Here is a 14,257-nt window from a genome sequence, read left to right as displayed (position 1 = left end):
GGCTTATTAGGACGAGAACATTCCCACCTAATAAATTTTGGTCAGAAGGGTTGTCTGCTCTCAAACCCTGTCAGGAGATAAGATGTTATCAGTGAAAATGCGTGCCCGAAACTTCATTAGCAATTTTAATTTTGTCCCATCCTGTGGTCCTGATTTCGCCCTGCCTCCATTTGCTTTGTGATATTTTATTACCTTGTGAAGCATGTGAACTCTGTGACCCACACCCTATTCATACATTTCCTCCCCTTTTGAAAATCGCTAATAAAAACTTGCTGGTTTTATGGCTCAGGGGGCATCACAGAACCTGCCAACATGTGATGTCTCCTCTGGACACCCATGTTTAAAATTTCTCTCTTTTGTACTCTTTCCCTTTATTTCTCAGACCAGCTGACACTTACGGAAATAGAAAAGAACCCATGTTGAATATTGGAGGTGAATTTCCCCCAATACACATATTTTTCATAGACTCCGTGAAACCCATCCAGTGAATTCTTAGAGGTCCAAGGCCCCTGATTAAGAACTGTTGGCTGGCCATGGTGGCTCACGCCTGCAATCCTAGCACTTTGGGAGGCCAAGGTGGGTGGATCACTTGAGGTCAGGAGTTCAAGACCAGCCTGGCCAACATGATGAAACTCCATCTCTACCAAAAATACAAAAATTAGCCAGGCTTGGTGGCATGCACCTGTAGTCCTAGCTACTCAGGAGGCTGAAGCAGGAGAATCGCTTGAACCTGGGAGGTGGAGGTTGTAGTGAGCCGAGGTCGTGCCATGGCACTCCAGCCTGGGTGACAGAGTGAGATTCCGTCTCCAAAAAAACAAGAACTGTTGACCTATACTTCTACCAGATTCCCATTCCTCCTGCTTTCAAACAGTCTGCAGCACCCTGCTTCCCACTTTCCTTCTCGGACTTGGGGCTACACTAGTAGAGAGGCTGTATGTGCTGTGAGAACGTGGGGGTCTGCTCTGCCTGTGGCCTACTAAAGAGTCTATACTTCTTTAATTGTTGCCCTTGTTTTTAGTATTTCAGAGTTGGTCCACAGGACTCAGGGAAGGAGAAAAAAGTATAAAAATTTCTTTTCTTACAAGAATTCCAAGATGTGTCAGAGGTGACCAGAACCATAGAGAAGACTACATAGTCAAGTACCCGCCAGGGGAATGTGGTAGAATTGGCAGTCTATTGGTCTCTTTGTAATGTCAGACTAAATAAATCACCTGGAGGCTGACATTGGCTCCTTCCCTTCCCAGGAGACAGATATGGCCTAAACACAGAGATGCCTACAAGGAAGACCTAGAATCACAATCGTTCTTAGCACATAAAACTCTTCTTCCAGGTCCTAGAGAAAGTGGCCACTCTGTACCAAAGCCAAAGAACTGCAGAGTACTCCTCTTGGCTCGGGTTTCATATTGCTCTGGCAATTCAGGTTCCTCTCATCTTTGCCGTCATTTTGTGGGTACCAACACACAACATGTACCTGGCTGAGGTACAACAGCCTTGGCCAAGTATGAGAAGTGTCCATTACTGTTGTTTGCTCTATCTTGCACAAAGATGCCAAGTAAGGCTGGAGCAAAGGCCTTGGTGATACTCTTGCCTTGGACAGACAAATGGCAGTAGTGCAGCTAGTCCCTCAGTTGCACCTGTTTGTATTCCAAAGGCAGTAAACACAGACATTCAGAAGCCCTTTATAATCAGTATGTCAAATACCTGAAATTACTCCCCAGCAAAACTTGCCTTCTGGGTATGGAAACAAAACAAGAATTTGTGATTACTGCTGACCACGTCTAGAACTGCCTTGAGGCTGGCCATGAGAGACTTGAAACCACAGTTTTCACTGAGGATCTAAACCTCAGATCACATTTGCTTGGGGCTACTATGGGGTAAGGTGATATAAAGGATGTAAAAAGGATGTTGCAGATGCTCATGAGACCAGGTTTTGTGGCAAGCTAGGGCCACCACTAATTCTCCACGATGACTTTTCTACAGGACTTGCTTAAGCACAGGCACAGGACCCACCAATAATCAGATGTGCACTCTACACAGACTGCACCCACGGAGAACAGGTCACAGTCCTGTGACACAAACCCATATACACAGGTCCGAGAGGCTGGCATTTTGGTCCTTGCTTATTTAACAAATCCCCTTCTGCTGTGGGCATTAGGACAGGGGGCTGGCAATAATCAGGTGAGCTGTCCCACCCCCAAGTCCAAAGCAGCAGCTCTCAGGCCTCCTCTGCTGCTTCATGCCATTCCAAACATGATGGCTGGGCTTACACACCTTTCTTACTGGAGGCCTCCCTCTCTGTGTTCCCTTTTCACTGCTATTCCATTACTTCCACAGGAGCTGGAGGCTGGCCCACCCACTCCAAGCCAGAGAACAAGCAGAGGCTGCCACAGGAGATCCTAGGCAAGCAATCAGCCACAGCATCTAGATTAGCATGAAGGAAACGCTGGCCAAATTAAAAGATGAAACTTCCAAAAGGTAAATCTCTGTGTATTCATGCCTAATCTTCCAAGGTTGTATAAATAATTTTTTTCTACCATCCCCCATCATTTGTACACATTTTTGTCAAATCCAAACATAATTTGAAGTGAGGTAGGTAGTTTCTCTCTACTCATGCCGTTGTCCTTGGGGTGATGTCGGGGGCTGTGCCCTGAACGCACTTGTCTCCCGTGCAGGGACAGTGCCAGGGCTGGCACCGGTGGCTGGTGGAGCTTCTCAGTTGGCTATTTTCTCAATCTCATCCAAATCATCCGTGTCCAATCTTTCTATCTTCTTATCTGGGGGAAAAATACACAGGTCTCTACCGTGCCCAGGAATGTGCCCCACCCCGGGCCACAGCAATCATTCATTTATCCCCAAAGGCTCCGGGTGCCTGAGCAGGGGGCAGCAGGGCCCCTAGTCACTGACAGCAACAGTCAGAGCCCCACGCCCCGAAGCCCGGTCATGGGGGAGCTGTCCTTGGAGTCCCTGGGTCCTGAAGTCTCCAGGTGTGCCCCTGAGAACTGCCATATGGTCAGAAAGGAGGGGAGTGTGCCAGGGACAGAGCCTCTCTCAGGGCTACAGAAGATCCTACCCCTTTCGCCACCCCGCCCCCCTTAGTAAAGGGCGCCAGGCACAGGACCCTCCCTGGGACTCACTAAAATGCTCCTGGATTCTGTTCAGGATGTTCATGCTGTGCTTGCTGTCCACCATGTTCACTGCCAGGCCCCTCTTGCCAAAGCGGCCTGTGCGCCCGATTCGGTGCAGGTAGGTCTCGTTGTCAGGGTTCCCGTCCTTGTCCACGGGAAGATCAAAGTTGATGACGACAGACACTTGTTCAACATCGATGCCTGCGGGAAGGAGAGATGGAAGCTGAGAAGACCAAGGACAAGAGACAAATCAGTCATGTGGTCCATCCATACAATGGAGCATGACTCAGCATTAAGGGAATGTGGCACTAAGAGATGTGTATGACGTCAAGTGTAGGAAGCCAGATCTGAAAGGCCATGCAGTACGAGATTTAGATGATGCCCAAAAGCAAAACTACAGGCACAGAAACCAAACTAGCAGGGGCCATGGGGTGGGGTGCAGGGAGAGGTGATGAATGAGTCCCTGAGAGCTGGAGACAGAAGTAAGGACAGGAGACAAAAATCACTGTTGTCCAAAGGTAAGTCAATGCATACCAACTTTGGGTTGAGGGAAAGAATTTGGGGGGCCGAGCATGGTGGCTCATACCTGTAATCCCAGCACTTTGGGAGGCTGAGGCAGGCAGATCACCTGAGGTCAAGAGTTCAAGACCAGCCTGGCCAATACTGCAAAACCCCATCTGTACTAAAAATACAAAAATTAGGCCGGGTGCGGTGGCTCAAGCCTGTAATCCCAGCACTTTGGTAGGCTGAGACGGGCGGATCATGAGGTCAGGAGATCGAGACTATCCTGGCGAACATGGTGAAACCTCGTCTCTACTAAAAAAAAAAATACAAAAAAATCAGCCAGGCGAGGTGGCGGGCGCTTGTAGTCCCAGCTACTCGGGAGGCTGAGGCAGGAGAATGGTGTAAACCTGGGAGGCGGAGCTTGCAGTGAGCTGAAATCCAGCCACTGCACTCCAGCCTGGGCAGCAGAGCGAGACTCCATCTCAAAAAAAAAAGAAAAAAAAAAAAAATACAAAAATTAGCTGGGCTTGGTGGTGGGCGCCTGTAATCCCATCTACTCAGGAGGGTGAGGCAGGAGAATCACTTAAACCCAGGAGGCGGAGGTTACAGTGAGCTGAGATTGTGCCACTGCACTCGAGCCTGGGCCACTGAGTGAGACTCTGTCTAAAAAAAAAAAAAACAAAAAACAAAAAAAAACAATTGGGGGGACAGGCCAACTCTGGGAATTGGGTACAAGAGAGGGCACATACAGGCATACAGCAGAACCTGGAGGAAAATAACAAAACTGGCAGGTGCCAACAAAATTATGAAATCAGTCAGTAAGCCTCTGGGAGACACAATGTTCTGGAGATGGGCGCCCTTGGAAGAGCAGGCTCTGTTCTCTACCAGTCAGATGCCTGTACATTTCCTTCCACCAAGTCAGGACTCCTGGTTTCTGTGGGAGTTTTTCACCTGAGGGAAATGCAAACAGTCTCTCCTAGAAAGGAATATTGTCACCAACCCTACCGATCTCCCTGAGACCATCTGACTTCCCTATGTACCAGGATTTCTGGCTCTAACTGGGCCTGGGACCCCGAGCCTGGCAGACCAGGTGGGACACATCCTCTGCTCACCGCGGGCACACACGTTGGTGGTCACCAGAACCTTCTCTTTGCCCTCTCGGAAGCGCTCAATCACCGCAGCCCTCTGCTCCACCATCATCTCCCCACTCAGCAGAGCCACCTGGTGGCCTTCTTTTGAGAGCTCTGCTGCCAGCCAACTAGCTGTTTTGCGAGTCTGTAGTGAAAATAATTGTTTTATATGAAGAGACCTGTTAAAAACAAAAGGAAGACAACTGCAAAAAAGTGGCTTGCCACAATTAAAATACATGAAGGCGCTGCTAAATCCAGTTAGGAGGTTAGGCTTAAAATTTCTCAATGAAGTATGGTGGTACATACCTACAGTCCAAGCTACACACTTGAGCCCAGGAGTTCAAGGCCGGCTTGGGCAACATGGCAAGAACCCATCTCAAAAAAAATTTTTTTTCAAATAGAATTTTCGTCATATGATTTCTTTTTTTTTTAGATACGTAACTGCTGTTAGTTTTTTATCTAAGAAGAGTGTGGTTTTAGTTAAAGATCTTCATTCCTAAATAGTCTATGTTCTTGCCAGATATGGTGGCTCGTGCCTATAATCTCAGCGCTTTGGGAGGCTGAGGCTGGAAGATCGCTCAAGGCCAGGAGTTTGAGACCAGCCTGGACAACAGAGCAAGACCCCATCTCTACAAAAATAAAAATAATTAGCCTGACATGCATGGGGCACACACCTGTAGCCCTAGTAACAAGAGCCAAGGCTGCAGTGAGCTATGATTATGCCACTGTATTCTGGCCTGAATGATAGAGCAAGACCCTATCTCAAAAACAAACAAACAAAAAATATATATATATTAAAATTTTATATATTTTTTGAGACAGGATCTCATTTTGTTGCCCACTCTGGAGTGCAGTGGCACAATCACAGCTCACTGCAGTCTCAACCTCCTGGGCTCAATCAATCCTCCCATCTGAGCCTCCCAAGCAGCTAGGACCATAGGCACGCACCACCACGCCTGGCTAATTTTTAAAATTTTTGTAGAGATGGGATCTTGCTATGTTGTGCAAGCTGGTCTTGAACTCCTGGGCTCAAGAAGATCCCCCCACCTCAGCCTCCCAAAGGGCTGAGATTACAGGCGTTAGCCAGCGTGCCCAGCCATATATATTTTTTTAATGATGAGGTCTCACTATGTTGCCCATGCTGGCCTGAACTCCTGGGCTTAAGCGATCCTCCCACCTCAGCCTCTTGAGTAGCTGGGACTACATGTACTTGCCCAGCTTATATTCTTTTTTTGTTGGTGGTTTTTTTGTTTGTTTGTTTGTTTTTGTATTGAGACGGAGTTTCGTTCTTGTTACCCAGGCTGGAGTACAATGGCACAATCTTGGCTCACTGCAACCTCCACCTCCTGGGTTCAAGCGATTCTCCTGCTTCAGCCTCCTGAGTAGCTGGGGTTATAGGTGCATACCACCACACAGGGCTAATTTTTTGTATTTTTAGTAGAGACAGGGTTTCACCATGTTGGCCAGGCTGGTCTTGATCTCCTGACCTCAGGTGATCCACCCGCCTTGGCCTCCAAAATTGCTGGGATTACAGGCATGAGCCACCATGCTGGCTGCTCAGCTTATATTCTTAAAAATCTAAAGATTATTTCATTGGCTGTTACTTGGGGTTTTTTTCCCCAGTAATCAGTAAGAAGTGGAATCAAAGTCTCCCTCTTACAACTCATTAAAACCTTAGGAGAACAAACCACTTCCTTTCTTCCTATGGCGCCCAGGGGCATCCAGTCCTCCTGAGCCCTGTGTGGAGCTGGCTGAGAGGGAAGGGCCAGGCCTGCCACTGCTGCTGCTACTCACATGGCAGAAGATCATGGCTTGAGCAATGGTGATGGCCCCATAGAGGTTACACAAGGCCTGGAACTTCTCGTCTCTGCTGCTGCACAGGACATAGTACTGCTTGATGGTGTCCAGGGTCTCTTCCTCCCGCTTCAGTTTGATAATGTTTGGGTCTGGGACCACTTTCTGGGCAAACTTCCACACAGAGTCCTCAAAGGTGGCAGAGAAAAGCAGCATCTGGCAGTTCCTGGGCAGCATCCTGCAAGGGAAGGCCCTGGCATGTGGCCCCAGGTGGCCCCGGGAAGCAGCGGAAGCACAGCCTCCCCAGCTGGGAGGGTCTAGATGCCCAGGAAGGCTGAAGGGGGAGGAGGAGCAGTAGGCCTGGGTGGGGGACAGGGGTTGGGGGAGAGTCCCTAGGTCTCCTTTCTCAGCCCAGGCTGGGAGGGACTGTGGTCAGTGCTGACATGGAAATGGCGTGTCAAACAAATGCTGCCGAGAGTACGAGAGCCAAGACCCTGGCAGAGGCCAGAGGAGGCGTCTGAAGTGAAGGGAGAAGACACTGCAGATGGGGAGGCTGAGGAGTCCTCTGCCCTCGAGACCCCTACCTCTGGATGCGGATGCTCTGATCCTGGTGGCCCTGAGTGGCTATCATGACGTCAGCTTCATCCAGAACAAACACCTTGATTTTCTTGGGATCAATGAACTTGAGCTTGGAGCACCAGTCCAGCACGGTCCCAGGGGTGCCAATGACAATCTGCTCGCTGATCTTCTGGCCTCTTTCCACTGTGGAGACCCAAGATGTTTTCCATGCATGGGTATTTCTTTTGTTTTTTTGTTTGTTTGCATTTTTTTTTTTTGTTTTTTTGTTTTGTTTTGTTTTGTTTTTGAGACGGAGTCTCAATCTGTTGCCCAAGCTGGAGTGCAGTGACAAGATCTTGGCTCACTGCAACCTCTGCCGCCCGGGTTCAAGCAATTCTCCTGCCTCAACCTCCAAAATAGCTGGGATTACAGGCACCTGCCATTACACCTGGCTAATTTTTTTTTGTATTTTTAGTAGAGATGGGTTTCACCATCTTGGCCAGGCTGGTCTTGAACTCCCGACTTGGTGATCCACCTTCCTCGGCCTCCCAAAGTGCTGGGATTACAGGAGTGAGCCACCGTGCCCGGCCTCCATGGGTATTTCAAAGGCAAAGCCAGCTCTTCTTTCTGAGAAATTCTAAACCTATTATATATTTTAATGCAAATGTTTTGCTGTTTGCATTAATATATTAAGGAAACGTTAGGATAGCACTATAGTATTTAATGGACATAAAACCAGACAAAATGCTGAAAAGGTAATGGGTACAAAAATACAATTAAAATAAGTAAGATCTAGTATTTGATAGCACAACTGAGTGACTACAGTCAACAATTTAATGTACATTTAAAAATAACTAAAAGGGCTGGGCGCGGTGGCTCATGACTCTAATCCCAGCATTTTGGGAGGCAGATCACCTGAGGTTAGGAGTTCGAGACCAGCTTGGTCAACATGGCGAAACCCCATCTCTACTAAAAATACAAAAATTAGCTGGGTGTGATGGTGGGCTCATGTAATCTCAGCTACTTGGGAGGCTGGGGCAGAAGAATCGCTTGAACCCGGGAGGCAGAGGTTGCAGTGAGCCGAGATTGCGCCATTGCACTCCAGCCTGGGCAACAAGAGCAAAACTCTGTCTGAAAAAAAAAAAAAAAAAAACAGGCAGGGAGCAGTGGCTCACACTGTAATCCCAGCACTTTGGGAGGCCAAGGCAAGTGGATCACCTGAGGTCAGGAGTTCAAGACCAGCCTGGCCAACATGGTGAAACCCCATCTCTACTAAAAATAAAAAAAATTAGCCAGGTGTGGTGGGCACCTGTTGTCCCACCTACTCAGGAGGCTGAGGCAGGAGAAGCTCTTGAACCCGGGAGGCGGAGGTTGCAGTGAGCTGAGATTGCACCACTGCACTCCAGCCTGGGCAATAGAGTGAGAATCTGTCTAAAAAAACAAAAACAAGAACCAAAAAAAACCCCACAAACTAAAATTGTTTATAACACAAAGAAAGGATACATGCTTGAGGCAATGGATACCCCAGTTACCCTGATGTGATTATTATGCATTGCATGCCTGTATCAAAACATCTCATGTACCCCATAAACATATACACCTACTATGTACCCACAAAAATTCAAAAATTCAAAAAATGTTGAAAAGACATAGTAAGGATATAAACAATTAGAAGATGAATCCTCTTCAGTAGCATTCTTCTCATCTCTGTAATCATCCAATTCTCTCTGAAGTATCTGATCTTTATTTTTTTTCTGTCAACATTTCTGTCAACAACAGACTGGGACACTTCCTGTTAGGCAGACTTTTTCACAGTTCTTATCTTTCTAATGCACTCTGCCCCTTCAGCTCTATCCTGGCATCTATTTCAAATATGTCAGTTGCTTTTATGTTAGCTGGGCGTGGTGGCGCATGCCTGTAATCCCAGCTCCTCAGGCAGCTGAGGCACGAGAATCACTTGAGCCCAGGAGGCGGAGGTTGCAGTAGGCCAGGATTGCATCCCTGCACTCCAGCCTGGGTGACAGAGGGAGACTCTGTCTCAAAAAAAAAAAAAAGGCCAGGTGCTGTGGCTCATGCCTGTAATCCCAGCACTTTGGGAGGCTGAGGCGGGCAGATCACGAGGTCAAGAGTTGGAGATCATCTTGGCCAACATGGTGAAACCCCATCTCTACTAAAAATACAAAAATTGGCCAGGCGTGGTGGCGGGCGCCTGTAGTGCCAGCTACTCAGGAGGCTGAGGCAGGAGAATGGCGTGAACCCGTGAGGCGGAGCTTGCAGTGAGCCGAGATCGTGCCACTGCACTCCAGCCTGGGCAACAGAGTGAGACTTTGTCTCAAAAAAAAAAAAAAAAATCAGAATTTTCTACCCTTCTACTTTGAATACAAATTGCAAAATTTTAAATGATTATCTCCCAATAAGTTTCATTATATTATTTACTTTTCAGAACTGGCCTCAGGTTGGCATTCGGACATTGTATGCAGACTTGATTTTCATAAAGTCATATTTGTTTCAGAGATCCATAAAACTCAACCAAACCTCTAACATTTTTTTTTTTTTTTTTTTGGAGATAGAATCTCATTCTGTCGCCCAGGCTGGAGTACAGTGGTGCTGTCTCGGCTCACTGCAACCTCCCCCCTGCCCGGGTTCAGGCAATTCTCCAGCCATAGCTTCCCGAGTAGCTGGGATTACAGGTGCGCACCACCATGCCCGGCTAATTTTTTTGTATTTTTAGTAGAGACAGGGTTTCATCATGTTGGTCAGGCTGGTCTCGAACTCCTAACCTTAAAATGATACAGCCACCTCAGGTTCCCAAAGTGCTGAGATTACTGGCATGAGCCACCACGCCTGGCCAACAACACTTTTAAAATTACTTAAGTAATATTAGTTGTAAAACAAACTAGTATAGAAAAAATTAGTAACAAAAAAGAATTAACAGAACAATCCCCAGAGTCAATAGCCATAAACATTCTGGGTTTTTATTCTGCTGATGAAGAGAAGTAAATTAGGTAATTAAACAAATTCAGTCCTGGCCTAGTGGCTCACACCTGTAATCCCATCACTTTGAGGGGCTGAGGCAGGAGGATTGCTTAAGACTTGGAGTTCTAGACCAACTTGGGCAACATAGCAAGATACTGTCTTTACAAAAAAAAAAGAAGTCTTTACAAAAAAAAAAATTTTTTTTTTTTTGAGACAGAGTTTTGCTCTGTCGCTCAGGCTGAAGTGCAGTGGCATGATCTTGGCTCACTGCAACCTCCACCTCCCGGGTTCAAGTGATTCTCCTGCCTCAGCCTCCTGAGTAGCTGGGACTACAGGCACACACCACCATGCCTGGCTGATTTTTGTATTTTTAGTAGAGATGGGGGTTTCACCATGTTGGCCAGGATGGTCTCTATCTCCTGTCCTCAGGTGATCTGCCCACCTCGGCCTCCCAAAGTGCTGGGATGCCAAAGAATGTCCTGATGAGGTGCATGTCTGCAGTTTACTTTCAAATGGTTTGACAAAAATGTATACATTGGCCGGGCGCGGTGGCTCAAGCCTGTAATCCCAGCACTTTGGGAGGCCGAGACGGGCGGATCACGAGGTCAGGAGATCGAGACCATCCTGGCTAACACGGTGAAACCCCGTCTCTACTAAAAAATACAAAAAAATTAGCCGGGCGAGGTGGCGGGCGCCTGTAGTCCCAGCTACTCAGGAGGCTGAGGCAGGAGAATGGCGTGAACCCGGGAGGCGGAGCTTGCAGTGAGCTGAGATCCGGCCACAACACTCCGGCCTGGGCGGCAGAGCGAGACTCCGTCTCAAAAAAAAAAAAAAAAAAAAAAAAAAAAAAGTATACATTTATGTAAAGCAAATATGGCAAAATGTTAAGTTTTTGAATCTAGGTGGAAAAATACATGTGTTTATTGTAGTATTTTAACTATTGGGTATGTTTTGAAATGTTTCAAAATAAAAAGAATTAGGTTGATGATTTAGGACCACATTCACATACTCACATTTATTGCCTCGAACAGCATAAGCTAGCTTCAGTTCAGGGTAAAATTTGCCCATTTGTTCAATCACTTTTCCTGTTTGGAGGGCGAGCTCATATGTTGGGGAGAGGCATAGACACTGTTAGGGAAAGAGTGCAGAGTGCAAATTCAAGACAATAGCTCTTTTGCAAAGGGGAGTTACCATTAGGACTTAGCCACTCCACCAGCTGAAGGTGAAGGAAAGAATATGTACATTAAAGTGTACACCATTTGATTCTTTAAGCTATAGCGTCATAAGCTAGAATTCTTAGGTGTCAGAACTCTGGGTAGGTAAAGACACTTGGAAACAGACACTGGCCATTGCAGTACAAAACCTACCCATGAGCATGGATCTAAAGTTCCAGTTGGCATTAGCTTTCTTTTCATTTACTCAGAAAGCTCTCAGAACTTTCTAATGGATGACAGTTGCTGATGAAACAGGTTTTCCTGCAAGTAAAGGAGCCAGGCCTATAAGAAGCATCCCAGAACTGGCATACCATGAAAAAGGAAACAGGATTTTTATTGCTGTTGGAGGATATTCCATATTATTTGTGCTCAATTTAAGGAGTTTTAGTTTGTGTAAAAAGTAATGCATAAATGTATAGCTTGGCTTTTATTTTATTTTTTTGAGACAGAGTTTCATTCTTTTTGTCCAGGCTGGAGTGCAGCGGTGCGATCTCAGCTCACTGCAACCTCCGCCTCCTAGGTTCAAATGATTCTCTTGCCTCAGCCTCCCAAGTAGCTGGGATTACAGGCACACACCACCAGGCCTGGCTAATTTTTTATTTTTAGTGTAGACGGGGTTTCACCATGTTGGCCAGGCAGGTCTAGAACTCCTGACCTCAGGTGATCTGCCCACCTCGGCCTCCCAAAGTGCTGGGATTACAGGCCTGAGCCACCGCACTCGGCCCACAGCTTGGCTTTTAATCCATCAAATGGAAATCCCCTCTATCTATGCATTAGTAGAAACCTAAATTCATAAATCCTTACCTGGGGGTATTTGTTTGCAGGTTCTACTTGGCTAAGCATGGCCAGCACGAAGGCAGCTGTTTTACCAGTACCAGACTGAGATTGGGCAATTAAGTTCTGTGGGCTGCACAAGAAACAAACTGGTTAGGAGCTTAAATCTCAAGTAACCTTTCTAAGTTAACAAAGTTTTTTTTTTTTTTTTTTTTTTTTGAGACGGAGTCTCGCTCTGTCGCCCAGGCTGGAGTGCAGTGGCCGGATCTCAGCTCACTGCAAGCGCCGCCTCCCGGGTTCACGCCATTCTCCTGCCTCAGCCTCCCCAGTAGCTGGGACTACAGGCGCCCGCCACCGCGCCCGGCTAGTTTTTTGTATTTTTTAGTAGAGACGGGGTTTCACTGTGTTAGCCAGGATGGTCTCGATCTCCTGACCTTGTGATCCGCCCGTCTCGGCCTCCCAAAGTGCTGGGATTACAGGCTTGAGCCACCGCGCCCGGCCAACAAAGTTTTAAAAAATGAGTGGCCGGGCGCGGTGGCTCAAGCCTGTAATCCCAGCACTTTGGGAGGCCGAGATGGGCGGATCACGAGGTCAGGAGATCGAGACCATCCTGGCTAAGACGGTGAAACCCCGTCTCTACTAAAAAATACAAAAAAAACTAGCCGGGCGACGAGGCGGGCGCCTGTAGTCCCAGCTACTCGGGAGGCTGAGGCAGGAGAATGGTGCAAACCTGGGAGGCGGAGCTTGCAGTGAGCTGAGATCCGGCCACTGCGCTCCAGCCTGGGTGACAGAGCCAGACTCCGTCTCAAAAATAAAATAAAATAAAATAAAAAATAAAAAAATAAAAAAAATAAAAAATAAAAAATGAGTATTAAAAATTCATTTATAGGAGACCTTGGATTGTGTAGCAGAGTTACATGTTAGCTTTACAAGCACTCCATTTTTTTTTTTTTTTTTTTTGAGATTAAGTCTCACTCTGTTGACCATGCTGGAGTACAGTGGCACAATCTTGGCTCACTGCAGCCTCAGCCTCCTGGGCTCAAGTGATCCTCCTGCCTCAGCCTCCCAAAGTGCTGGGATTATAGGTGTGAGTCACTGCAATGGGCCTACTGATTCTTTTCAAATGTGAGTCAGCTCACGTTACTTCTCTGCCCAAAAACCTTCCAATAATTCCTCGTTTCATTCAAAATACAAGTTGAAACCCTCATAATGGCATACAGGGTCCTGCATGATCTGCTCCCCATTACACCTCAGCTCTCATTTCCTACTACTCTCTCTCCCTTACTTCGCTCCCCCACAGGGCCCCAGTGCTGCTCCAAGAACATGCCAGTCATGCTCTTGTCTTAGGGCTTCTGCATTGGCTGTGCTGTGCTTGGGACTACTGTCCCCAGATAACATGCTAACTCCCTTCTCCTTCAAGTCTTTGCCCAGATATCACCTACTTCAGGAGATCCTACCTTAACCACTTGATTTAAAAGTGTAATCTACTTTGAAATGCCTAAAAAATACAAGATGTAGGTTTTGGTAGCAGGGTAGGGGTAAGAGTGGCAAGAACCAAGTCTTGCCTTGAAGGTGGCAAGAAGCAGCCTCTGAAGCAGCTCAAGAAGCAGGCAAGGCCAGGCGCAGTAGCTCACGCCTGCAATCCCAGAACTTTGGGAGGCCGAGGTGGGTGGATCATTCGAGGTCAGGAATATGAGACCAGTTTGGCCAACACGGTAAAACCCTGCCTCTACTAAAATTACAAAAATTAGCCAGGCATGGTGGTGAGTGCCTGTAGTCCCAGCTACTTGGGAGGCTGAAGCAGGAGAATCACTTGAACCCACAAGGCAGAGGTTGCAGTGAGCCAAGATCGTGCCACTGTACTCCAGCCTGGGTGACAGAGTGAGACTCAGTCTCAAAAAAAAAAGCAGTCAAGATCAGGTGCGGTGGCTCATGCCTGCAATCAGCACTTTGGGAGGTTGAGGTGGATGATTTCTTGAGCCTAGGAGTTCGAGACCAGCCTGGGCAAAATATCGAAACCCTTTCTCTACAAACGATACAAACATTAGCTGGACATGGTGGTACATACCCGTAGTCCCAGCTACTCGGGAGGCTGAGGTATGAGGATCTCTTGAGCCCAGGAGGTGGAGGGTAGAGGTTGCAGGCTGCAGTGAGCTGAGACTGCGCCACTGTACTCCAGCCC

At 47.4% G+C, this 14,257-nt stretch overlaps 1 protein-coding gene across 3 annotated transcripts in view; it reads right to left on the bottom strand.

Moving 5' to 3' along the window:
- Positions 1-1,061: 1,061 nt before the first annotated feature.
- Positions 1,062-14,257, bottom strand: part of LOC104677854 (ATP-dependent RNA helicase DDX19B) — a 40,717-nt gene continuing 27,521 nt past the window's right edge. For all 3 annotated transcript variants that reach the window (XM_030924689.1, XM_030924691.1, XM_030924690.1), the window contains 7 exons: positions 12,106-12,208; positions 11,101-11,215; positions 7,138-7,315; positions 6,554-6,791; positions 4,742-4,904; positions 3,135-3,326; positions 1,062-2,774 (listed from right to left, as the gene is read on the bottom strand). In XM_030924689.1, coding sequence (XP_030780549.1) covers positions 2,713-2,774; positions 3,135-3,326; positions 4,742-4,904; positions 6,554-6,791; positions 7,138-7,315; positions 11,101-11,215; positions 12,106-12,208 — 1,051 coding nt within the window. In that variant the 3' untranslated portion in view covers positions 1,062-2,712. The remainder of the gene's footprint in view (positions 2,775-3,134; positions 3,327-4,741; positions 4,905-6,553; positions 6,792-7,137; positions 7,316-11,100; positions 11,216-12,105; positions 12,209-14,257) is intronic.

Source organism: Rhinopithecus roxellana, chromosome 20, assembly GCF_007565055.1.
Source record: "Rhinopithecus roxellana isolate Shanxi Qingling chromosome 20, ASM756505v1, whole genome shotgun sequence".
Taxonomy (NCBI): domain Eukaryota; kingdom Metazoa; phylum Chordata; class Mammalia; order Primates; family Cercopithecidae; genus Rhinopithecus; species Rhinopithecus roxellana.
This window is presented reverse-complemented; position numbering and strand designations above follow the sequence as displayed.